General features: G+C 37.6%; 1 protein-coding gene across 7 annotated transcripts; it reads right to left on the bottom strand.

Annotated features, from left to right (window-relative positions):
• Positions 1–863: 863 nt before the first annotated feature.
• On the bottom strand, positions 864–27,840 carry PSEN1 (presenilin 1). Of its 7 annotated transcripts, none has more exons than XM_026849539.1 (13): positions 27,378–27,451; positions 26,575–26,625; positions 25,518–25,661; positions 22,482–22,606; positions 19,467–19,723; positions 18,071–18,212; positions 14,257–14,324; positions 12,290–12,510; positions 9,909–10,007; positions 8,552–8,638; positions 7,532–7,705; positions 5,338–5,456; positions 4,882–5,037 (listed from the first exon to the last, which is right to left on the bottom strand). In XM_026849539.1, exons 4-13 carry the CDS (start codon positions 22,563–22,565, stop codon positions 4,882–4,884), a joined length of 1,407 nt encoding a protein of 468 aa, XP_026705340.1. In that variant the 5' UTR covers positions 22,566–22,606; positions 25,518–25,661; positions 26,575–26,625; positions 27,378–27,451. The 7 variants fall into 7 exon arrangements, with proteins under 7 accessions (XP_026705336.1, XP_026705339.1, XP_026705340.1 ...); XM_026849536.1 differs by having other exon boundaries at positions 22,482–22,520; XM_026849535.1 differs by lacking the exons at positions 26,575–26,625; positions 27,378–27,451 and adding an exon at positions 27,822–27,840 and having other exon boundaries at positions 864–5,037; positions 22,482–22,520.
• Positions 27,841–28,000: the final 160 nt, after the last annotated feature.

Raw genomic sequence — 28,000 nt, 5'->3', positions numbered from 1 at the left:
TCAGCCTTCTCCATACCACTTGTCACAGGTTCCCCATCTCCATTCAGTGCTGGTGGGCACGCCTTTTTTCCCTGTCTTCCTTCTGCTGTTACACAGTTGCAGAATCCTTTCTTCTTGCCCTTGAAATCCCTTCCCTTGGCTTCCCTAACTATATCCCTGCAAGTTCAGAAAGCAACTGCGCTCCTTTTGGGTCATTTGCCCCTGCTTCCAGCTCCCCTACACTTCCTGTCGGAGTTCAGCCAGGAGCTCCTTGCCCATCCATGCAGGCCTCTTACCACCCGTGCTTCACTTTCTGCTTGTCAGGATGGACCCTTCTTCAGGTCTTCCATGCAGAGACAAGGCAATCCCCCAAAGAAACATCTTCAATAGCAGTCAGTCAACTCAGACAAATTTGAACTTTGCAGTAAATACTCCAAAACAACAACAAGAAAATGCTGCCAGGGAAAAGCTCTTCTGCAATCATATTGATACGAAATCAACACCGACCTGACAATATACAGTACTGTTCATGAAGTGTTTTCTTTCTGAGCATCTGTGTATTTTTCCTGGGTAACACTGATCTTTGTTGTGCCAGCTGGTGTTTCAATACAATCTCGTATCATTTTTTCATGCCTTAATTATGCCTTACGTGTGCTTTTGCAACAGGCTTTGACCAACTCTTTAAATGAGCACAAAAAGTAGCTTTTAGAAGAAAGCAGTTCTACAGAAATCAGCCTGAAGCTCTTATGCTGGGAAATAAAGCAGCTACTTATGACGAGAATCTTAGCCATTAAATGTTGAATAAAACCAGCTACAGTGTTTAGGCCTCCAACAACTTTTAAGTATAAAATAATGTAGTAAAGGCAGGATAAGTCAGGATCCATGCAACTTTTATTTTAATAATTAGACAAATACAGGAAAATTTGCAATAATCTATCAAAAACATATCTTATCAAGAACCAGAAAGGTGTTTTAAAAAACATTCACATTCAATTCAGGTTATGTACAAACCAGTGTTTGTAAAAAAGAAAACAGCAAATGCTTTGAGTGTAAAAGAATTCTGTTCTACTTCACGTTTAGGCGTTCCCAATGACCAAGTTACCACTGAGATGCAATCACAGTGAAGACATGTTCCACAGTCTATTAAACTCGTTTCAACAGCATCATTGCCAAAAGTAATTTTTTTTTTAATAAAGCATTTTGAGAAGTTTCCTCATACAGTACCGTTCACCAAAAATGTACTTCTGCATATTTAATTCTTGACTGCACTAATGGCAGAACAGTTGTCACCTACAGGCCCAGAGTACATATAATATATATCTACATCTCAATAGGTACAGATATATAACTAGAGATCCAAGAAATACCAGTCTTCTATGCCTGAAATAGTCAGGTTCTGCTTTGTACATTGAGGAGATTAGCCATTTTTAGTGGAGCACAGCCCTTGATTATTTGGCTCAAAGAAGTCATCATCTGCCCAGCCAGAAGTATTCTGAATGTGTTGTAATATCATGTGCGTACCTTCAAGACTCACCTCACAAAGAAGACATTTGAATTTGAGTTCCACCGTAACAGCCATACACAGATATGACAGCATCATACACCTCTGCTATAAGACCGGCTTCCAGGCCTTTTTTTTTTTTTTTCCTCTGGATTAAATCCCCCAACAGAAAAAAAAATATAAATAAAAAAAGAGAAATGAAAGTGACTGGTTTTTAGGCAAATCTATAACTCGGTACTATGTTTTCTCATTTATTTATGTGAAGCTTAGCCAAACAAGGAAATCAACCATTGATGTAAACTGAAAGGGGAGAGAACGCTCTCTTAACACTCAGTTTCAAAGTATGAACACTGAAACAGTCACACAACAGTTACCAGTCAGTCTGCCTGGGCACAAAAAAGATTGATCTAGCTACTAGGGTTACACAATAGTTCTTTAGATAGAACTACAGTCTAATGTGCTGTCATTAACGTATTAATTTAACGATAACAAAAACTCTCTCAAAAACGCAGACTACATACCAGAAGTCTTTCAGTTATACCAAGCTAACCAAGATGAAATGGTTCACCATGATCTCAAATTAGACTGGTGTTTCAAGACAAAGAGAAAGTTGACACAATCTTCACGCTTATGCAATGCAAACAAAAACTACTGTCAACTGAACCTTATGGTCCCAAGTACTGAGATGATCTTTAGTTGCAAGATCTCATTTGGAACATAAGCTACCATGACTTGGCAGAAGAGGGCAAATCTAGAAAATTTCATCTGGTTTTTGAAGGTGTAGGTAAGACTTGGTAATAAGCACTGTACCTTAACGTATATTGGTCTGGACTGGTCTGGTCTGGAAGTAATTTCCCCTCCAAATTTTTATTTTGACATTCAAATACACAAACTTGAACAGTTTCTGTGAATATAAAATTTATAGCCTCCACCATTATACTCCACACTAGCTTACAAATTAAAACTTCAGGATAGCAGAAGCAGCTCTGGGGAGTGGAAGACTGGCAATTTAGTGTTTGAAAATTCTGAGCTCTTTCTTGGGTTGCACATCTAACACCCATTCAAGTATGTGGAAAGGCTTTTGTGCATTTCTATAGATTCTAAAGCAACTCTTAATGGAGCTAGAGCTCCCATGGTGCATATTTAAGCCAAAAACCAAACAATAAAGATGACTGCTGCATTTAAGTAACAATTCTTAACCAAGAGTCAGCTCAGATATGCAAACAGATCCTAGTAATGCCAACTCTTAGCAAACCTGTTCTACACAATGAAACAATAGTTAGGATGCCCAATAAAACATACAGGGGAATTTTCTTAGATACAATGCTCAGGAAAGGGACAAGTTACAATAGTATAAAACCCCCCCTCCAAACAAACAAAAGAGCCCCCTAAAACCTGCTTTAAGTCAGGCTTCATTGCAGCAAAATATGGAATAGTGATTTAAGCTAGAAAACACAAGCAAGTTTGACTTGAAAAGTCAGTGTAAGCAATTTTGATATGGTTAGTTTATTAATGCTATCCACGACGAATCAGCACACAAATGAGATGACTAAAAGTATTTTAGAGGAGACAAGACAATATATTTTATGAAAATGTAAATGCTAACATTGCAGTTAGCAAGTCATACCGGAAAAAAGACAGACATTTCCAAGGACAATCAAAGTAAGCCTTTCTTGGTTTTAAAGCAGATTTATACATCACAGCTTTCTTTCCCTTATTTGGGCAATGGTTGGTGAGCATCTGTGATGTCTCAGTCCTCTGAATCTATAGGCACTGAAACAAAGCCCCAGAAAAAAGGTAAAAGGAGCTTGCGTCAGGATTTTGACAGTTGTTCTACTTGGCAAGGACTCCAGTATCAAGATGCAAGTAAAAAGGAATGCCCATCAATAGTATCCACTCCCTACGCTTCCTTCAGAAAAAAAAATTACTTGTACAAGAGTAAGAGCCTACGGCAAAAACGACTTCATCTCACACAAGTCTCATTTCCAAGCAATTATTCATAAACGAGTTCTTTCAAATGAAGAAAGCAGAGTTTAGCAGTTTTAAGATTTGTATCGAATCTTTTTCTTGTAAGATGTTCAAAATCTCATATCTTCTTTTCAGTGATTTTGAGTTTCATTTCTCCAGTCTTCGGTTCCTCACGGGAGAGGTAATTAAAGTGAAGAGGCCCACAAATTCTGCTCCTTGGTAGCAATAAGTATGTCTCACCTCACATAAGTATCCTCACCAGTAAAGATACTGTACAAAAAAAAAAAAATCCCGGCCCAATCTGAGGTGTTGGATGGTTGAAAGACCAATTCTTCAGGTTAACAGAACTGGAAACCACATTTCTGAAGAGGAAAAATTTTAGTGATGCAACAGAAGTGCTACAAATAGCACTTTGGCCTCTAGATCTGGCAAACTCCATCTGGGATTGCTGCAAATGCCTACTTGTTTCGTAAGAATTTCAATAGAAGGAACATACACCAGCAATGCAGCCCGTGCTGTCAGTGACTATTCTCAAACAAAGGGTTTGAAATGGTGTTCTAGCAAAATGATTTGCAAGAGCACAAAGAGTAAGTCCCAAAATAGCTTTTTTATGTAGTTTATTAACCTTTCAGAATCTAAGATCCAAATTAGGACCTTATGATCCACTAATGCCAAATAATTCAGTTCAAGTCTAAATAGCTACATAAACTGGAGCACGTGTACAGAAGGTGCACTCCATGCTTGAGTATACAAAGTATTAAAACTGAGAAGAGACTCTAGTTCCAGTGTGGAAAAAAGAAAAGCTTTTAAATTTACTAAACCAAGCACGCTCAGGCACAGAGGCTATGAAGTGGTGGAGCACTCTTAGAGTGACAGTACTTTCTCCCTTTGTTGAATTGCTACAAAGTCCTTTCTCATTACACAAAGCAGAGTCAGGACTCCACTGTCAAAAAATCACTGCTGAAGAAGTTCGAATTGGGTTCTCTCTCTTCAAGCGGTTACAGGGACAAGTTCCGTGTGATTTGTCAGCTTCCTCTGTTAACATCAAGGAAGTCCTGAGCACCCTTAATGCTGTGAAAATAATCAACCTGTGGTAAGAGATCACATTGCTGGTGGAAGCATTAGCAATTTTCACACAAGGTGGTCCTTACCAGAGATATGTATATCAGATTACCTCTGATATAATAGCACCTGGTTTAGACCGGCCATCAGGAAGAAGTCACTTTCACACAGGAAAATTCATATGGTGCCCAGTGCAGCAGTTGTCTCAGGAAAAAACAGAACAAAACAAACCACCATCAGAGGAAGTTGTAATGATTCAGGCTTGGAATCTTGAGTATTAAACTTCAGTCTCACTTGAGAACTGAGGGGAAAACATTTTTCCTCCTCCCAGATTTGCTACAAATATCCACAGAATATCAGCATCAAGTGTGCTAGATATAAAACTGATGGAATGCTAGCTGGTCCATAAAGGGTTGCACCAAGTTATCTGTAGCAAAGTAAAAAACTAGCCCAAAGGTTATGGAGATTGGAAGAGCTGGTAAGGCCTTCTTAAAGATGGCAAGAAGCAGAAGTGTAAGGCACAGACCCTGAGGGGAAGAAAACAAACAGACAAACAAACAAAAAACATAGGGAGAAATTAGGGAACTCTGACAAGCAAAAGACTATATATACATATATATATATATATAAATTCCACAAAAATACAAGATACAGTTCATGCCTTCCTAAATGAAAGGCTTAAGTGACAGATGTACAGCCAATGAAGACCACAGCTAAAGCCCTCATCAGTTTTCAGTCTGGCCACCAAGTAAACAAATTCCAAAGAAAAAAATGCAGCAGTTATGACAACAGAAAATATCCCTTTTACAATATTACATTATACTCACAATTAATATGGCTACAAAACACGCTAAAGTTGTATTCCAGTCCCCGCTTGCTGTTGCAGAGGCTTTGCCAACAAGGACACTGTAGAAAATGAAGTCTCCTAAACCTAGCTTCACTCCTCCTGCAAAAGTGAATATATGGCAGCATTAAGTATCCAACCATCTACTAATATTACACACACACACACACACACACACACACACACATATATATATATATATAATTGTCAGAGAATAATATAGATTTACATTAAGTATCAACAAGACTGGTACCAATCTCAAATCAAGTGATAAACTCTTGTGAAACAAGATGGCTTAGGAACATTATACCACTCGATTCATTCATCCCAAAATTAGATTTTTTCTATATTCCTAGTCACCTGTACATACAAATGCAATACATACAAACTCAGATACTTGTATTTGTTGGGGGGGTGTCCACTTTTGGTTCTCATGTTATATTCAACAGAATACTGAAGTACAATTCCTTTAAGATGGCTGAGGGAGGGTGAAAACAAGTAAGTCCCTTTCAGATGATATTTTATTTGCCAGCTAGAAACCTATACCCAGCAAAATATTCCACTGCACTTCCAATTTTCCTAAAGAATTCTTACTAAGGTAGTTCTAAAAAGCACTTGTGTTTAATTACAGAGCCAATTACAGAGGCAAAAACCCAACATACTTAGTCCAAGATGTGAAGTTTAGGAAAACTCATGAGTTAATGTCTTATTCTTTTAAATAGTAACTACCACCTTAGCAATAACTCCAGGAGCACAATACTCAATTACTTCTGCAAACAAAATAAAGAAAGCCAGTTCACTTTCTGAGCTTTTAGTCCAAGATACTGAGCCAACATCTGTTTTCATCTGGTGTACTGTTTGTTTCCTTTGTCACCTGATTATAGTCCGGCCCAAAACTCACTTTAGAAATCTCAGAGGAACTCAGAGCATCAAAACAGAGGTGTATGCCTGGTTGATCAATGGGAAAAAAAAATAAAGGGAAAAAAAAAACCAAAGAGGCATCTTTCAGCAGGCCTCCAATATATGGTCCAGAACAGTGCATTAGTGAAAAGCGCCTGAGAACTAAAACACCCTTTAACTGCTCAAAGTTGGATGCTTGTTTTCAGTGTGACAGGACAATAAGCAAAAGGCAACTGCTAGATAACTCCTTCCACACAGGAAAACTCTCCAAATTTCTAATAAGCCACTCCAAACTTCTAGTAAACTAATGCTGGCTGACAAGTCTGACTGGATCACTGCATACCTGTCATTGCTATTTGCTATAGGAATACAGGAAGGAGAAAATTAATAGTCGGTTTTACAATTAACTAACTAAAATAGCCCAATTGCGAAAATTTTTACATCTTAATGTTATTTTTCTAAGCTCTATAAATGAAAATGGATTTGCAACACACTCTGAATTTGGAGTTTTTGGGACAAAATAAACTCTAAAATTGTTCTTAAAGTAGAATTCTCTGTATTTTTAAACAGAGGAGCACCTGAGAATCAGAGGAAACAGTTGCACCTGCTAAATATGGCAGCATCACATGGGCAGAGCAGTTTATTAGACAGGCAGACCCTAATTTATTTAGAGCTTTGCAAATCTAATAGCAGCTTAAACTCTGACTGGAAATCATGAGTCTGTTAAAGCAGATATCTGAATATTGATGTCATATGCTCTCCAAAGCTACTGCACCTCAGCAAGATGCTGGAGAGCATGCAAGTCCACAGCATTCTGCATTCATTTCAGTCTCCAATTAGGTTTTAAACACTGCTTTCTACAGAGTGGACTATAGTAGTTTTATCTTGAGGCAAAAAAACATTAATGACTGCATTTATTGGGCCTAAAATACAAAAGAGGTGATACACAGCAGAACACTGTGTGAAAAAGGTCACAGCAAATGTAACTGACTGTATAATGGTCTGAAAGCAGCTTGTGCTATTAAAGGTTTGATTCTGTTATCAAACTGAAGACTAATTTGACCAGTATTACTGACTCCTGCAGCAAAACCAAAAGCCACCAAAAAGCAACTCCATCTGTTTCTATGAGACATGTCAGTATTGATCACTAGGAAGAGCAGCTCTTCAGCTTGCTATCAGCTCACAGCATACTGTATCTGTGCAGTCAGGATGACTGAGACTGAGGCTAACTAGCTTCAGATTCCCTAAGTCTTTCAGACACAGTACACCATACTCACGTTCTTCGGGGTCTTCGCTTGTTTGAGAGTTACTGGGTAGAGCCTGAACAGCAGCACGTGATTCAGGTGTTGACTCAATGGGTCCTATTCTATTGTCCCTTTGTTGCTGCCATTCCTGACTAAAGCCACCATCATCTGCTTCAGCATCTTCATTCTGAGTCTGGTTTGCGGGAGCTCAAAGGAAGAAAGGCATTTAGATCTCCTTCAAAAATGTGCCTTCTAAAACATGACAGTCTCCCCACATGTAAGATCATGGAAAAATGAGGGAAAAAAGAGGTATTCCATAATATTTAGTAATATCTAACACTGGCATACACCATTACAAGACATTCTCACTTAGAATTTTAACACTTATTTAAACAATTAGGAGTCAACGTGCACTCTGCAGTCACAGCATCTACATGTCACACTCAAGTCCTAGTATTCAGTACTTCAACGTAACAGAGGGGGATTTCTGTGGTGACCTAATTTAGAGATCACATTTTAAGGAATAAACTCTCACCTAATATTTCATTAGCTTCTTTAGTCAACATTGACAGCTTAAATTTCCAGTAAATTAGAAAACTTAACTGAAAATTACATACACCCCTTTAAGCATGTTAAATTCAGATACTCTGCTCTGCTTTAGTAATATGTGTAAACAAACAAACCCCATGTTTTTAAACACTAGCTGTATAACCAAGAGGTCTAGACACACTTCTGTTTAATACAAACATAAATGAGCTAGCGTTATATGGTATCATCCCAATTTGACAAGCAATTGAGCTCAGTCAATAGCTGTCTATTGAGAGTTATTTCACCACCAACATCCTTGATCCCAGAAAAATAAATGCAAGGACATTAACCGCAAAATAAGTAAACAATTTCTGAAGTCTTGACAGTTTCATGATTCCTAATAAGGCCCCCATGCTTTCACTCTTCTACAGCAACCAGGCCACTTAAAAAGCTGAAAAACAAGTCTCCATAAACATGTATTCCAATAAAACGATGACTATAAAAGCTTGTCAAAGAAAAACTCACCTTGTTTATCATAAGTGGAGTTTTTGGAAGCTTTCCGTTGGGCTTCTGGATCTTCCTCAGCCATGTTCACTAGCCATATCATTGTTGCTATTAAGAAAAAAAACAAACAACAAAAACCCCTCTACATAGTTAATCATATCTTCAGATGTATGCAATTCTGAGATAGCATTGGCATCAATCCTTCTTTTTTTTGGATACAAGTATCTTTTGCAACAGGCTATTTTACTCTCATTAAAGCACAGTAATAGTTGGAACACAGCCAGTACCAGCTACAACATGCATTTACAGAATTGGTGAATAAAAGTTTTATTCTTACTAGATGTTGAAAAAAATGGCAACAGCTGTTGCCAGAGAAATTACTTCTATATATGGCGCACACTTTGAAAATCTGAATCAATGAATTCTTTACTTTTTTTCTATTAATCAGTTCTTTTATCTGCAAGTATAAAGGTCTATTAATACTGGTACTGAGGTACCTCAATTCAGAGGCAGTATCTGCATCAAAGTTAATTGTTCTCTGGCCCCACCATCACAACGAATTCTCCAATGTGGAGGTAATGAAATATTGTCACACTTAAAGTGGTATATTTTAATTCAAGTTTGTGGTTTCTCAGTGTTAACCTCTCCTCCCACAAAACAGAACAAGGGTCAGCTATGAGTAGTGTTAGTAAAACACAGCAAGAGTGACAGATATTTTAAAAAAACCCTTCTCCTTCTCCACCGTAAACTTGCCCCTGGTGTGCCTACAGTACACTTCCAGCTTCCAAACACAGGCCTTTCCTGAACACCAGTAGCATAATGATTTATGATTAATCTATTTCACTGTTTAGCCATACCATTATGACTAGCAACATGGAATTTCAGAAACAGTGGAACTATGTACTAATTGACACACAGGTCATAACAGCAATTTGCAGCTGCAGGGAGAAACGACCCATCAAAAAAAAACCAAGCCCTGGAGAAAATAGTTCTGTAAACTAATCTCTTCCTGGCAATTTCTCCCCTTCCTTCTAGTAACACACAGGTTATTTAAGCACTGAAAGCTGATAAATATTTTATGAAAACAAGTATTCCCTTTGAATAGGCTTAATTCACAGCCTATTGACATACTACTTTGGACAAACCAAAGTGTACTACCATTTTTCCTGTTCGAATTGTGTAACAAAACATGCTGGTTTTAATCTTGAAAGATCTTAGCCAGAAGATGTTCCACATTTTTGAGTCAGCAGTGAAAGGAAAACTAAGGCCCAACTGAACAGGCTAAAAATTACAGCTGACTTGTTAAAACACAGAAAAATGAGAAAATCACTGCAGCTGAGTGATTGTAAATGTAAAATATTTAATGAAATTTACTTACAGGAGTAAATAAGTGCTGGGAAGAGAGTTTCATTTCTCTCTTGAGCTGTTTCAACCAGCATACGAAGAGGACCTTTAGGACATAGGACAGCAACCAAATCTGAAAGGAAGAGTGAACAGATCTCATTATCACTGCAGACATACTTACAAGAAGGTTTTTCTGTAACACCTGCAGAGCCTGCTAATAAGATAAAATGCTACCCTGAGCACAGATTTATAAATGCACCATTGGCCACAAGTCAGTATCCTACAGGAACACTTTTTAATATTCTCCATTTACAATCTATTTTACATATTACTGTAATAATGTATACAAATTTAAAAAATGTGATGTTCCTCACTGAAGATATTATGCAACCGCAAATGCATCTGTGTCTGTATGTTAACTTAGAAGTTGAAAGCACATAATTCACAAAAGCTACTATTGAACTAGCATCTTGGAAATACCTAATCTTGCTTTCTATTATCAAAATTTTTCTTAACCAAAGTTTAATGCTAAAACAAATTTTAAGACAACAGGTAAGGCTTATATAAGTTCTATGAAGTAGTCATGACTGCCAATTTATCCCCACTTAAAGAGGAAAAAAGTGAATGTGCATGTGAAGATGTAAAAAGAAACAGATTTACTAAGCATTGTGGAAAAATGCTGTGTTTGCATAGATTTGAGAGGTGTTCAAAGCATATTTAGCGTAAGAAAGGAAAAACAGTTTCTCGTTGCTTCTCTCAATTCTTGTTCATGGGAGTGAAACTAGGTGAACAAGTAAAAATTAACTAAAAAGCCATAATTTACAAAATAGGATGACTGTAAAAGTTACAGATCACAAAAGAGTATAAAGGAAATCTGATCTATCAGATGCTCTATCTGCTTTCTCACCTGAACGTTGATGGTTTGTTTGTTAATGAAATCTGCTACTTCACAGACAACACCTCAGCTTCTTTTCCCTTGTCTTGCACATTTGGACAGAAAGCTGTAATATTTAGGTATTAACCTTGCTACTACCTTTTGCAGCTGTCCACTCACTGTACGTCAAGTAATTTAAAAAAATTTGACACCAAAAGGAACAGCTTCACTGTCAGGAGCTGTATGCTGCACAGAGCAGGCCTTCTGCACCTGAGCTAACTGCCCTAGCATCACTACTGGTCCCGCTCAAGTAAAGAACTCTTAGTGTGCTGTCACAGGCTTTGAAACTTACCTCCCCTTTACTCAAAGCCACTGCGTTGTGGTCTTGGAATGTGATCTGAAGAGTAATTTCATTTTGCAATCACTGAATGAAGGCTGAATGCTTGGAATACTCAGATTTGTTCCAGTCATATGAAGGGTGGCAGTGGGGAGGCAGGATGGGAAGGTTTTCTTAATGTGCTTTATGATCCATGAGCATACACACAAAGGAGATTTTTCCTCCCGCTGAAGAAAGAGGACACCTAAGGAGTACACTGACCTACCAGAGCTAATCAATCTTATTAACCCTTGCACTTCTATAACTGGACAGATTCTCAGTCTTGATCATTATCAGTGACTTTCAGGTCTTACATGCCTCCAAAAAAATTCAAGTTATGAGCATATCTTCATGGATACACTTAGCTGTAATGTTCTAATTATGTTTAAGTAACTGGATTATAGTCTTGCCTACAACAGTATCTGAGATATACAGTGATCTTCTTACCAAGTGTCCAGTGCCCTCTAAAGCCTTATGAAAAAACTACATCTGGGTATCTCTGTCATCATTCTGAAAAAGTGTAATATGTGATAATTCAAATTAATTTTTTTTTTAATTAAAAAACAAATAATCAAGGAAACAGACATCACAAGTATATCCTTCTAAACATAAAATAACTTTGATCAATGAAAATTGCCTTTAATTCTTCCTTGCTTCTTTCTCATTATATTACTAGGCATGGATTAGGGTTTTGTTTCTATGTCCATAAATCTGAGCAATTCACAGGTTGGGCAGATCTATACCTTTATGGGACTGTACTCAAACAACAAGCTCCTAAATGCTGAACACGCAATAGTTTTCCAAGAGTTCTTGTGGAAAATGAGAAGCCTCCACCTACACAGATGAGATCAAAATGGCAACACAGATCTCTAATCTCCTCCTCTCTTGAATTACTTAAATTCTCCTCCCCAAAGACTCCAGAAAGTCCAGAAAACACAAAGGAAGATGGCATCACACAGCCACATAAAGCCCTTAGCTGGGCTAAAAGGGACCAATTTCAGTTTAGATCATGATCTTATTTCTGAAGTTTGTAATCACCTTTGGATGATACCTCGCCACACACACACTTTTTCTTTTTTTAAGGTCTAGTCAGACAAACAAGAGTCAGGGAATAGAAGAAAATGACACCATAATACCTGTTATTATGCCTTGCCCCAGACCTTACCATACACTGAAATGACAGCCAGGATAAGCCACGCAGTCCATTCAGGAAGATATTTAATGAACACCAAGGCCATGAGAGCACTTATCATAATGAGATACGCCTGCTGGAGCCGAAGTGGACCCTTCCAATGAATACAAATCATTCCCACAACACCGAAGTTCCAGATCATGAGTGCCACCGTAATGTAGTCCATGGCAACGTTATATGTCTTAAAAACCTCACTAAAAAAAAAAAAAGAGAAAAAAAAGAGAATATGGACTGCATTTGCTTAAAACAGTGGAAACAAGTTAAGATTTAAGCTTCAGAATATTTAAAAAATAAAAAAAATTATTCAGTGTAGTGGCACAAATGTAAAATTCTATCTCCAATTAGTATTAAACTATTCTTCACAAAAGGGATAATTTTACTACAGTTTTCTTCATACCAACTCTGTCACTTTTCTGAAAATTTTCCTTAATTTTCTATTTCCTTCTCAATCAAAGCAGAAGTTGACAGAAAAGGACACTACTGCAAAACAGTCATTTTGATTATGTTCATGATTTTTAGAAATCTGAAGAGTAAGAACTTGTGAGGTTATAATGGATCTCTAAAGGCAGGCAAACGGATCTCCCCCTACTTAGCTGCTGCTTGTGGAATGGAAACACTTTGCTAACTTAAAAGAAAGATATACATTGCTATTCTATTTTATTCTTCACCACAAACACTAAAGTAAAAAGCTATCTTTTGGGATATATAGTGTTATTCTGTCACACCAAATACTATAAACTACTTAAGACCCGCAATAAGTAAACCCAAGATAGACAAATACATTGTCACCAAGTCACAGATGATTTCCACTGACCCAGGGAGAAATGGTTGTGATGCCTTTTTGCAGATTCTGCTGCTACCAACTCATCAAGCCACTAAGAATGTTATAATCTACATGATATGTTCCTCCAGGAAATTTTTTGTCTTCCATAGTTGCTCTCTGGCCTCTGAGATGTACAATGTTAACAGGATGTCCCTTACCACCATTGTGTATAATTGGTCTACAAACTCCCTCCTCACTCACTGGACCTCCACAAAAGGAAACCAGCACGGCTGTGAGGCAGCAGGGCTAGGTGAACGGAAGCAGACTGTCAGAAAAGCCTTCAGTCCTTCTACCCACACATACTGATGGAAGACTGCCAGCTTCAACCCAAACCCAAAGAAGTGAGCCTGGCAACTTGTCTCCACCCAGCCTGCATGGCACTTGTGCAGCACACATTGCCCTGTATTTCAAAAATCATTAGTAAAGTTAGAGAAAATAACTGACCAAAAAAGGCAACACAGATCACTTTTGGCAAAAAACAGTGAAGGAACACTATTTTCTCCCCCTAGAGACCAAATTAAGTAAGCTTCTTCAAAGAGAAGTTACCTGTCATTAAGTGGTACAAAAATATACACAGTGTAATAATTTCATGGTATAACTCTAATTACAAACTCTGATCAGGTCACTCATTTTAGAGAATACCGAGTATTATGTACAACTTTTCTTGATGTCTGGATAAAGGCATGTTTCCAAATTTGAAAAGAAAAACATTTAATATATTCTGGTGAGAGAGTAGATTCTTTTCAGCTGATTTTTTTCTGCCACTACCATGCAAACAGCTTTTGCATATACATCCCACCTCCAAAGCCATGATGTAAACAACTTCCCTTGAGTCATATAGCTATGAAAAATTAAGTTCTAGAAGGGATGCTAGCAGAATAAGCCACCCTGTGGAAGATACCTTATTATGGTGAAGCATGTGATGGACCGCTTCTGTACAATATCCGATGCACTATAAACCCATAAATATCTCTTTTATGTGTACTCTATGAATCTACATGAAACGAAAAATTTTATTGCAATAGCTTACTTGCTATCATTCTTCTCAAGATTCAAGAGCTAGTTCCAAAATAAATATATACATGAAAAATACATATTCATGCTTTAGTTCACTTACCCCAGGTAGATGAATGAGAAAAAGAAAAGCAGCAAAAGAGAAGAAATGATAAGCCAGCCATGGATCACCTAGAGAAAAAAAAAAGAAAGATAATACAGATCTTGTTAAGATTTGTTATTTTAAAGTTAGTATCTACTTTAAAATGTTTTTAAGGTTATTTCCCCTTCTGAGCAAAGAAAATGATACTCAGATATCTCTCTCTTTGGTTATTACTAAATTCATATTTAGGCTATACACATTATTGTATTTCAATTTACACTTAGGAATTTTAAGTGCTTTGTGGTCTTTCAATAGAGGTTCTCTACAATGAAACTACTGTTTATATATTTTTAGGTCATTTTGATAACAGTGGCGTTATAACATAGCAGAAATATCCAGCATTAACACAGATGGAAAACATGATTCATTTTTGCGCAATTAAGAAGCCTGCTCTGATTCCAGATCTTTTTTGTAATACAGTTATAGAATTAAACGCCAGGACACTGAAAAACCTTCAGTGCTTATCTGTGGAATTCAGAATTAGCATGTCATTGATGAATGGCTATATAAGGATTCCTATATTATGTATCAATCATCTATAGATGTAATCCCTCATTTTTGATAAGAGAGCAGATACACATGCCCAATGATTTAACAAAAAACAGTTCAGGGCTGTACTCAGCAGAGACACGCATAGATTTAAACTTGGAAATGGCAGGTGCTCAGACTCTGCACTGACGAAAGTACATACCATTCTTGTATATTACTGTGAAAAATTAAGATTGAAGAGCCCCATAAATGAGAATGAAACATACTTGTTATTTGTCAAATTCCTAGCACAGAATCTCTTACATAAAACCAGACCCAACATTTCAAGCAGGTAACCTGTCAGAAGCAATAATCTAGAAATTCAAGCTGCATAAGAAATCCTGCTTCAGACAGACATGCTCAGTGGTAAATCAACTAGTTATATTAGCTATATATGTACACCAGATCAAAGTATTCAGAAACTGTTTAGAAATTGTGTTTTCTATTTCTCCTCTTCTGAAAGATGTATAGTAGAATGCATCTTATGTTACAGTTTTGAAATATTTTGCAAAAGTTAATTTAAAAGTAAGGCCCATATGCACACAGACTAAAGGAATCCACATTTACGTGAAGCAAACAGGACTTTGCAGCAAATTAAGAATCTAGCTATTACAATTAGTAATTTAGTGCATTTAGTCTAATACTAAATTGTTCATAAGCGTTTTTAGAATGCTCAGCAATTTTTGAAACGTTCTTTTTTCTCATTCACACTCCCTGTCTTTCAAAACAGGTTCAAATGTAACCTTCAACCTAATAAAACCTGTCATTTAATTTGCTAATCTAACAGATTGGCTTTCCATATTTGCTAAGTGTAGTCTCAAAAAGACTTAAGAATTTCCCACATGTAATAAGCATGGTGCCTGTAAAGATGCTGCAGGAAAACTGCCAAAGTATGTGTCTCAGTCCATCAAACTGTCACCACTCACAGCAAGTGGGGAAAAAAAATAAAATACTAAAGCTGAAGACTGACAGGTACCTGAAACAGAAAGCAAATTTCAAACAACTCAGATATACAAGTAGTTTTACAAGTAGTGACCTAACAAGAGTAATTTTATTTCTCTGTAAAACTATTTGAGACCATTTTAAGAAAATGGCAAAGAAAGTGGTGTCATTTCTTTTAGTAATAACATGACTTCTGTCTCTAGTTCTTCTATTTGCAGTATAAGCTCTTAAACTTTCTTACCACTTAAGAAAATAATGAGAATAGTAAAGTTTCCTTCCAGTAAAGAATAAAATATTAACAATGTCAAACACCAAGGCCACAGTCCAGCAAATGTTTACAGGCACTCTGCATAACTACTGTCAACAGTACTAAAGGAGGTAGTTTCAAGAGTTGATGTAAATAGGCATTTTACATACAGATGTTTATTTTATTCTCAGTATGTATCTCATTTGCTATAGCATTTTCCAGATCACCAGCCTCTTTTCATAGAAGTAATTTTTCCAAAGTAGTTCTGTAAATTCTGGCTAGTGTTTCCCTAGCAGAATACTATGACAGGTTTGTTGCCTTCTAATTAAAGAATTTTCATTCTTCATTTGACAACAGCTTCAACGCTAATTGACTGTGGCACAGAGTTGGCTTTGCTTGCTACAACTTGAACAAAAACTAAGGATTGCAGAATGCAGAGTATTAAAATGCACTACATCAGCCAGATTTTGGTTTGGCAGACTAAAACAATAAAGAAGATCAAGAATAATAAAATATGTTAAAAAGAAAAGACAGTCAAATACAATCACCCTCAAAGATGCTGTTTCTGTTTAGATTTAGGAGTTAGAATCAGGACCATGCTTAACTTACCACGTACAGAAGAAACACAGGAAACTAAGCTGTTAAGCTGAAAGACTGTCTCCTTTCTTCAAAGGAGTTTTCAGATAATCTTGTGAAGATAACCAAATTATCACTGCCAGCTGGAGGCCTAACATTCTTTCATTCTAAGTTCCATCCCTTATAATCTACATGTACATTCTACATATAGAATCGCATGTAAAATAGAATTCAGTGGACAGGTTAAGTACAGCATTGTGGTATAGCGGCACAGAAATACTCTGTTAATAAACTGGAAAAAAAAAGTATTTATTTTAATTAGCATAAAATGTAACTACAGGAAATTTCTGTTGTCTAATCATTCTAATTTTTCAGTCTAACAATTATTTTTGTAAGAAGAGTGTGCAGTGCTTTGTAAGGTCAAGAGGGAAGCCAAAAATGTGAAAAGCTTAGTAAAAACTAGTTGGTGCCTTCAGCACCTGAGGAGAACCTATTGGCTGCCAGGGAACCTAGCTGAAGTACATCAGTTATTTGACTTAACTGGAATAAAAACAGAATTGAGAGCTTAAAAAGATAACTTAGTTGGTTCAGATTTAACATCACACTGTGATAAAAGAGAAGGTCCATACTTTAAAAAACAGTATTCCAAGCTGTATCAGATCCAAGCAAAAATCATCTCCCCAGTCGCTCCACAGATACTTCTGTAAAGGGGTTTCACCCACAGCCATGAAGACCAAAACCATTTTTCACCTCTTAAAAACAAAATAAAGTAGAGCAAAGTTTTGTGTCAGCGCATGGATCCTCCTCCCTGTTCTACAACTATGAAACAGATGCAAGGTTCTGGCTGCATACTGGGAAGTTTTATTAGGCCAAGCCTTGTTAAATGGGTCATTAAGACCAAAAGACAACCAGGAATTTTCACTAATAACTCCTCCCAGACAGGTGACATTGCAATTATTTATGCTAAGCCTGGACTTGCCTAGATTACATCACTATATGATTGAAGTCTTTCACAAAAGAGCCTTAGAGTCTCTGTGTTTGCTATAAGGATATTTCCTGGCATGTACAGCCACACACACATCACACTGTTGGAAGACTTTTATACTGGGGGCAGGATGCGGAGAGGGGAACCCTTGAAAAGCCCCTGAAGTCCTGAATAGATTTCAAGTTGTAGGACCAGGTCTGTAATCTGTAGTTCTTGACCACCGGAAGACTTCAGTAGATGATACATTTCACAGAACAGGAAGCAATGCTACCCTAATTCTGACTGACAAAACAGCCAGCAGTGTTAGCACTGGGCCTTTGCCTCCCTGCTGTATCAAAGGAACAGAAGCCTCAAAATTGAAAACAGTGAATTGAATCACCAATCCTGCTACTTTTGCTCATTCATCCTTGATAACCCTTTATTTTGTTCCATCCTCTATATCTGTACTAATAAATAAAACTAGAACAATTACTCGAGTCAGTTATATTTATACTCACCTTGTAGCACCTGTATTTGTAAAGCACAACCAGGAGTATGGTCATGACAATGATAACGCTGATCATGATAGCTGCGTTGAGAATTGAATTCAGGGCTCTCTGTCCTACTGTCTCTGTCTCTTCTGTGAAAGGAGTGTAGATGCTACAACAACAAAAAGTCAACTGAAATATCCGAAACATCTGTGTATTCAGTGACATGTGAAGCCAACAGCAAATGAAATTGCAGTAATCTTTCAATTCAGAGCTGTAAAAGCAACAGCTGTTTTCATTTGAAAGGTAGCATAGTATCATATTAGGCAAATTTTAATTTAAAAAAATAAGTTCATTAGAAGACTTGCCTTTCCTACATTCTTGGATTATTACTATTTTCTACTTTGTCAAATAAAAACAAAAAACTGAACTCCACACTCTTTGATACAATTACTGACACTATGAATCGTTAGGCTACTACTGCAGCTAGACCTCTCTAAGCACACCATCTAGTGGATTTACAATGAACGGTCCCACAGTGATTTCAACAAAACAATGATGGGCTCATCCTGGGGAAAAAAATACTTAATGGGGGCGGGGGGGCAGTGGTGGGGGAGAATAAATAAAATCTCAAGGAAAATAATGCTTTGATCTGCCGTGATTGATCAACAACTTTGACAGTGAAAAATAATTTTGTCATTCCTATATTATACAAACATTCAAAAGCCAAACACACTTTGAGTCATTTTATCTAAACATTTTCACAGTGGAACATTTAGACTGATTTGCTGCAGGTTCTAACTGGCTCGGTGTTCTTCCTTTGTCTCCTCTCTCAAATGAGCTTTCACTGAAATTGGGGTTTTTTTGGACAATATTAATATTTTGCAAAAAATAAAGAAAATAATATCCATACAGGAAACCTGCCTGGAAAGTTTCTGTAACTGCAACAGAGGTGAACCTCATAAAGCTACCTTCCTCTTGCATTTGAATTTCTTCACCAAACAGCACAGGCAAATCAGAACTTGGCATATATGCTACTTTATTTAAATGAGTAGCTTTTTTCAGTTTCCAAAATCTTTGTACTCTAGCAGAGTACAACTGAAATGGCTTTGGCTCAGGATGGAGTTAATTTTATAAATACCACAGACCACAATGAAGTATTAAAATGAGGACTAGGATCTGAACCAAACAGCAACAGCCAAGATGTTATCCCAACTGGTCGCCAGACAGGCAACAAATGTCAATAGTATCATGAATATAGAGTCTGGTTTTGGGAAGGAATAAACCAAAATTATTTTCATGTTGATGGCAGGGAAAAGGGAGGCAAGAGAGAGTTCACGGCTTGAATTAGACTCCTGAAGAAATGGAGATTAAAGCAAGCTATCTAAGTAAGACCACTGAAAAGGGGAAAAAAATTGATACATACAGCTGTCCATCCTTGCGTGTATAAAAGCTGACAGACTTGATGGTTGCAACAACGACCACCATGCAAAGTGTGACAGGTACAAACAACATAATCACATGTTTTGCTCCATATTTCAGTGTCAGCTCCTCATCTTCTTCTTCGTCTTGTTCCACCACTTGCTGAATGTTGTTTTGTGGCTGCCCGTTGGTCTCGGACTCAGGATTGTCATTTCTTCTGCGCTCACTATTATCATGGCGACGTCTTTCGCTGTTGTCATTCTGCAATACACAAAAAACAGTTTCCTCAGCAACCATGCACAATCATATTCTCGTACACTAAGCTAAAGGGAAATATGTAAGGTAATATTTGCTGTCAAAAACACTTGCTGCACCAAGGACTTAAACAGCAGTAATTAACTGCATCATGTAGTTATCAAAGAATGGGAGCACAGGACTATGTTAGAAGCATTTATATTAAAAACAGCAGCAGCTGAAAGTAGACTGGTTGCATCTAACAGCCCATGAGACCCTTCCTTTGAACAGAATTAAAAAAGCTGAATTAAGACAGGTTCTGCCCTTGGTTCAAGCTACACCTGACACAAGGAGGCACGACAGTAGATTGCTCATAGCTTGACAAGAATTAACTATATCTGTTCCTAGAAATAATGCCAAACAGACATTTATGACGCTAACTCCATGAAAATCCCAAGAAAATGTCTCCTTACCATGTTACTCTTACTACAGTGCACTAATTAGAATATATATTAAACTGGAGTTTCATGAAGTATTGTGTTTCCACATTTATAGTGAGAAGAATGACACAGATCAGACTCTGGTAATGCTCAGGTAATTCTCTATACTGAGGTCTGATCCAAAAGTTTTAGCATGATGAGCTACTACTCCACATCCTTTCACTGACATTGATGAAATTTCACCACTCTTGTCAACAAATATGAAAGAGCCTCTTAGCCTTCCTGATACTGCGACAAGAACCATCAAGGGTGTAATTCAAACACAGGGACAGAGGTAAACTTTCAATGCAATTAAGATTAACCACAAGCAAACTGGGAACACCACCCACAAGTAAATAATCAGGCCTGCACTCCTGGTGTCACAGACTTTGGTCCCTCTCCAAGAAGCCCTGTCAGCAGGGGGCATTCAGCCTTTGTGTGCACATACAGAGAACACAACAGGAGAGTGAGCTGTTTCACCTGTTTTGGACTATAAAGAAACAAAACCATTTTATGTTTACCAGTCGCTCTAAACAAGCCCTAATATGCAACAGTTTACGCAGATTACTTTTTTTTTTTTTCCTGTATTACCGTGTCCAAAATCAATGCTGTACTGTTCCCATTCCCCCCACTCAAGAGTTTTAACATAAAAGACGTACCACAACGATTTTTGATTCCTTGCAAAATTAATTTATTCAGAACTACTTAGTTTACACAGTTCAATTTGAATAAGTGCACTAAGGCAGCCTCAGATTAAAACATACAACAGACTGAAGGAAGATACCTTTTGCAACACCTTTAAAATATCACTCAGTTTTAGTAAAATTGCTCTCGACGTAAGATAGGGCATTGAAAATAACCTACTAAATTTCTGCTTAAGTACTCTTGTGCAGGTAATTTCTTCCTTCATCATGCAATGTTAAAGTCTCATTACCTGTTCTTAACAGCACTTCCCAACACAACTGCTGACTTTTATCTCATTAACTCACTGGAGTTTTTTGATAAATCAATAGTAATTTTGCAGATTCTTTATACAGAATTTTCTCAGCCCCATCCTCAGAAAAGTTAAGAAGTTACGTATACACTCAGGAACTCATAGTGGAGTTTTTAAAAGCACTTAAGTGACTAAGGAGTACAACTCCCTGGACTTTGAACTGCAAACACTGACACTGCTAAAACCTTTGTTGAAACTTTACAACTTCCCCAACTCATGAAAAATTTGATTTTAGCAAACGTTACAAAGTAACAATACACGCCAAACACTGCCTATTTACTCCTTTTCTGTAGTATCCTCAGGATCAAGCTCAGCAGGGTTTCAAGAATTGTCCTCTAAGAAAAATGGCTTTATTTTTCAAAAAGGAAACAATATAAGGGGGAAAAAAAAAGTCTTAATTAAACAATTAAAACTAGCAGACAACCAGATTTTTAAAATTAAAGTTTTAACCTCAATTTGAATTTAGTATCATTAACTTTAAGTATGTCCTGAAAAAGATTATGGGTTCAATATTATTTCTAACTAAATGAAAGATGCATTATAAATGACTTGGCATTTTGCATAAAGTTCTTACATACAATTATTGAAATCAGATAGAAAAAGGAATATGGGAGAATGTCAATAAAGAGATCATGCTTAATTATTCTGAAATGCTGGCTGCAACTGAACCCCTTCCTGAACAGTTCAAATGTAATTATTTGTCACTTCGATACTAAGTCAACCACAAGACAACTATAAGCTTACCTGTCTAAAACTGCCTAAGACGATCATAACTAATACTATGTTGGAGACAATCAGAGCCCTGGAACACTTCACAAGTAAAGCAGACCTAGGTTTCTGCACACTTGCAGGATAAATTGCTCATTCACTGTTGTAACAGCAGTCTTGCATGTGGGAGCACTTACCCCTATCTTAGGCACAGAAGTACAAAAATAGAAAATAAAAATCCACAGCTTCGCAAAGCAAACATAAAAACAGTCAAAGGAAAAGCCTGATTAACTAGCACACCACTACAGAAAAATGCAAAATCAAACATAAAGAGAAAAAATGAAGAAATTAGACCAATCTGTGACATTTTATTCCCTTCACTAGTTAGCAACAAAGACACAATCACAAAAGGCCTTTACATACACAGTGCATGAAAACCAGACCAGCAGTTTTAAGACTTATCATCAGATAACCAGAGTTATTAGAGCTATTCTCTCATTCACTGTCAAAACTGGAAAAAAGTTGTCTTTCAGGCAAGTGTGCTGCTGAATGTGACATGCGCATGTCCCACTGCTTAAAAGAACAAAGTGCACTCATATCCTACCTGATCAGTATTAAACAGAGCAGAGGCCAGGGACTCTTGCTGAAGTGGAAGCAAAGGAACAGACTCTTCACTTTCCTCAGACATAGTTAAAAGTGAAAATTCTGAAGCTAAAAAGTCAGTAACACCTGTTGTGACACCATAAGCAAACGTAAGTTATGAACTACGCGCTTTCAGGTGAATAAACAGTATCAAAAGCAAACGATAGGGTTTCTTTTTTTCCTATCAGGAAATTAGTTAATAGCAAACCCAGAGCAATGCCATGAAACCAAGAGATAAAAATTTAGCATATTTGATTAAAAGGTTTTATTTATTAAATCCAGATTTATACATTGCAGCAGAACGCCATGCCTGATGGTGGGCACAGGCTTTACTAGGTCTCACATACATCATTTATGTTTAAAGGTCATTATACAGGGACAGATATTGAAGACTAGGCTGAACTCTTGGTGTGTGACTGGAAGAAGAGACGGCAAATTTAGCACTTAGTGATTTCACATGCTGACTGTTAGCAACAGAAGCTAGATAAACTGAAGCAGGAAAGGATTTTTGTATGTATGTACAAAACAAAAGCGGATGTGTGTAGGGGAGAAGAATAATTATAACTGTTGAAACTACACCTAGAGTCACACTTAAACATGGAAAGAAAAAAGCGCAAATAGTAGCTATTCATCAGTACAGTCTGTCAGCGAGAAGTAAATAGAACCATCCGTCTCCAATTGCTGGGAAGGAGCTGTTGTGTTAAAGAGTAATTTGGCAGAAAATAAACCCCCTTGCATCCCATCTTATCTTCAGATGTCAGAGGGGCTGGGGGCAGCTAGGTTTAGATTCTGAGCAATATCCAGTCTGTCACTATTAGTCCAGTCACGTTCAACTTACTGAACTATCATGACTAGGGATGCACTAACAGTGCACTCCACTTTCACCTTAGTCACGCTCCATGGGCTCACACGGCCAGACTCAGAGAGTTTGGCAGCGGTCAATGAGAAACTTTTACGGGTAGCTTAACAAACAGTGCAGTTTATTAAAGCAACAGAAGTACAGGTTCTTACGGATTGCCAGTGATAAATATACTGTCTGCAAAAGCACGTGCAAATATTGAGGTTACAAATAATACAACATGTAATATTAAAAAATGACTCTATATCGAGAGATTTCCAAGTTTTACGAGCAAGCACTCAGGATAGTCCAGTTCTTAACCAAAGGCGTCCCTGTGTGGGGGAGAAAGAGAGCTTCAGCCCATCGATTGATCCCAGGAGTCACAGGCAGTATCTTACCTGACTTGTTCACGATGATACCTTCCCCCAACATTCCCCCTTTCTCAGGTTATTTTAATGCAACTTTTTATCTTCAAGGTGGAGCTTAAGTGATTCTAGTCATACATACCTTTAATATGATTCTCTCTGTAAGATTCTCTCGCTTCACTTTTAAAGGTATAGATTAACAAAAACTCAGGGCACAAGCTCAGTGAGGGGTGGTCACACTTTGGAGGCAGGTAGCCTTTGGGATGGAGGTGTGTTTTGGTATTATAATGAGATTATAATGAGCAAAATTCACACAAAGGACAGCACTTTGTCAGAATATGACAGACTACTGGCCCGGGGTGGCAAATAGGCAGCTTATCAGTACTATAGTACAGTGAAGTTCTCATCTCTGCTGTGATTCAAGCCTGGCCATGAAGCCTTCAGTCTGCTTCACCCTTCATGCTATTTTGCTGGCAGAGTTGTCCAGGGAACCACTGTGGAACAGATTCCTTGCATACCAGTTGTGCTCCACCCTGGAAGCTTCTTTGATGTCCTATCTTTCCTCAAATTGTGAATGCTGTCGTTCCTTTAATACAGGTTTGATTTCTAAGTCACCTCCAGTAATTATTCCACAGGAGCATCACCAAGTTTTCTGTAAGCGTGGTGAGCCCACAAGTTTACTGCTGAGCTCTGCCTTTTTAATCTGCAAGAAGTGTTCAATGAAAGTTAATCTCCCACCTGTCCAAGATGAAAACAAACCTTTTTCACTCCCTCTGAAGTAAAAGCACAAAGAATACAGTAGGAAAAGTTCCACTTTCCTATTTTTAGTAACACCTTCCATAATCAGTAAGGTCTTAAGTCAGACTGACTTCTTAATTTAAAATAAATTGTCATGGTTTATATTTTTACTGCTATAGCAGGATGCTGATCTGAAATAAAGACAAGGATTTTTCAAAATTCTACTTAAACTGCTGGATTGTATAGAAGAGCTAGAGCAGGATCAAAATATTCTTTTGAATCACTGCCATAAACATCACTACAAGTGGCCCAGCTCACAAGAGTACTTCTGTGTCACCTGGAAACCTGATATTCAAGAGCTATAGCAGGAACAAAGAACTGAGCATGACAAATCCAAGAGCCTGAGCACCACACCCAAGCAGATCACCTAAACTCTGTTTTACCCAAGCACATGCAGTATGAGTACAGTTTTTGTGACAATTATGTGCTGAGGTTTTTCAAAGTAATCATATAAAACTTTATGGTTTGTGTTCCCCTCCACCTCACCCCCCCAAAACTTCAACTCTGAGAGGACCTTGTCAATTATTCACAAGTAAGACAAGGCAGTGTTGCTCTTTCTGCATAGGAGTTGTCCTCCAGCAACAGCAACAACAAAACCCAGGCTTCAAGCTCTACCTAGACTAAAATTAACTCTATGACTGAGACAAGTGTGAATCAAGCAGACCACAGCCAGGCTAGATCAAAAGAGCTCACTTAATCCTCTAAAGGTCAGTGTTTGACATGGGAGCACCCCTTCCCATTTTCTTATTTTTCTTGAGGGCTTGGTCACTCCAACACGACTTTATACTGGGGGAACTCTTATCTGTATGTAAAAACATGTTTAGAACATCAGATATTTTACAGACTATTTCTTTCAGCACTGCTTATCACAACAGTCCAGATAAAGAAAACTACTCCCAACAAACAGATATCTAGAGTTCTGAATTCTGTTTTCACCCACACTCATTATTCGTCCTGATTTAACTGCTACCAGGTAATAAAATTGTTTGTTACATACGGTGTTGCTGAGGTGGTTATCAGGGAAGTTTTCTGTCAGCTGCCCATGCTGAAACTGGGGTAAATGTGCAGACAGTTCTGTCATTGGGGCTGTCCTCTGGAAATCACTTATTTCTACACAAAACGGATCTTTCCTCTTGAAATGCTGAAAGGAAAAACATGTGTAAAAAGCCTTTGTTCTTACATGACCAGGTTCTCCATACCCTCCCTACCCCATTTTTTAGAGTTCACACAGACCAAAGACAACTGTTTTCTCTCTATGATACCCAACTGTATCACATCTACTAAGAGATCATAATAGGGATTTTCCAGTATAAAAATAAGAACATCTAGGCATTATCAAATTAGTTCATCAGCCACGGAAGTAAGCCAGCAACAAACTAATCATTTAAAACAGTTCTCCATTCTTTCTCGTGCAATAGATGAGAAGCACTGCATGTCTGTTCACAGCACAACATGTATATTTTTATCTCCGCAGAGTACAATTGATCCAAGTTGTTTGGTTTTGGATTGCTGAGAAGCTCAAGGGGAATCTTCAAGTAAAGATGACTGAGTTACACTTGATCATTTAAAATGTGGATATATCTTTAATATTGTAATGCCCTAAGAGTGACCGAGAGCTACACAAAATGGTATTTCATCCGAGCCTCAAGAACCAATGTGTATTCCTTTCCTCTAGTGGTAGGTTTTCTGTATCAGCTAAATGTACATAAACGTGTCATGTGCTTATAACAGCATTATACATTCTTCCATAGAAAAGTTACATGCTAACATTTTGCTACGCAAACATGAACATGCTCTGTAACAAACGAAAATGAAGCGATGAAGCTCCAATAAAACGTGCTCCGTAACAAAGGAGAATGAAGCGATATAGGGGAAAGAGGAAGAAGGGTGACGTAACTACATAAGTTTTAGAAAAAATATAATTTTACAAAACAATGAGTAAGCCTAAATAAATCACTGGCTTGGTTACTCAAAACACAAGGAAGTGAATAAACCACTGCCTCAAGGGTGGAGTGCCGGTCCCCACTTCCATCCCAAGTGGCTCCTGCTCCTACCTTGTGCCAACTCCAGCACTCATCAGCCCTCTTTACAGTAGATCTTACTCACTAAAATGGAAGAAAACAAATCCAGGAAAAGAAAGCAAGAATATTTTTTTGGTAGTTTATATACTCAGCTTATGGTACAGAGGGATCTCAAAAAACTCACACAAGGGAGGACATCACAGAGAAAGGCCTCTCACTTTTGGCAGCAGCAAGACACAAGTGCTGAAAGACAGCATCTTACTTAAAGAGATAGTTAAGCCTGTTTTAATACATACTAAGGTACAGAAGGTGGTTTTTTACTTACAAATAAATACACATCTTACATAGTGCTTACTAACTTCAGCACGGATGTAGCTTGCTCTAAAGAGCCATTAGGAAGCAACACCAACTTAACACGTCTAATGGGAGCATACGGTTTGCAACGTAGTATTCACTAGAATGTCTCTCTTCTAAGTTTGTAATTAAAAATAAAGGGTATCTAATTTAAAAATATAATGAGATGTAAGATTAGCTGAAAATAAATAGGCATTACATTGCTTTTATTTTTAAAGCTTTAATTTTTGGTTGGGCTATAGAATATAAAAAATGTTGGTTTAAGGCTGCTATTAAAAATTTCCAGTGACAGGACCACCACAAAGGAAAAAGGAGAAGTATTTTTATCCAAATGTCGAGTATCAGAACGAGATTTTTCACATAGGAGCATATCAAAATTGTCGTTAAAATACAGAAGAGAAAAAAAAAAAACCCACAAAACCAAAACACCAACCCACAAAATCCTATTTAAAGACTGATAAAGAAAGCCACCACAAACTCACCAAACAGAAAAACAGCTACTGAGGAGCAGAGAGAAACGGAAGACAGGGAGGAGTAACTGACAGAAGAGTCACACCAAAGCTTGAATGCCAGTGTCTTAAAAAGGCCTCAAAACTTACGGTCATTTAAAACGACCCCTTTTGAAAACCCAAGAGCTCAGAGAATGGACTCAGGGCATCTTCCCAAACAACTTTATTTTCTATTTTAAAATAAAAGAACACTCCCAAGTTTGAAATATAACTGTGAATTAAATAAATCTAGAAAAGAACTGCACATAAATACACACAAACTTAATTTTTACTTGTTTTACCTGAAAAGGGACTATTTCTTTTTCTAGTGCAACTGTCCATATTAAAATAGCCTGTCTGAAACAGTTCTTCCTTACTTCCTTTGGCTTTCCTTCGCAAGAACAGCAGGAGTTACAACCGTAGTGTTCACGCACTTACACTTAGTCTAACAAGTAGAGGTGACATGCAGGTAAGCTCTACAGTGTCCTCTCCACTCGGAAGAGAAAGCGAAGGGAGCATCGACCAGCCGCAGGAGACGCGGGGCGGCCGGTGAACCCCTGTTTTCTCTCAGACAAGCAACAAGCGGCGGCCCCTGCCCCCCAGAGGCTGTCTCTTAT

Source organism: Athene cunicularia (genome assembly GCF_003259725.1).
Source record: "Athene cunicularia isolate RWA chromosome 5 unlocalized genomic scaffold, athCun1 chr5_part1, whole genome shotgun sequence".
In the NCBI taxonomy this organism is placed as follows: domain Eukaryota; kingdom Metazoa; phylum Chordata; class Aves; order Strigiformes; family Strigidae; genus Athene; species Athene cunicularia.
Note: the sequence above shows the minus strand (reverse complement) of the source record. Positions and strands in the feature narration are given on the sequence as shown.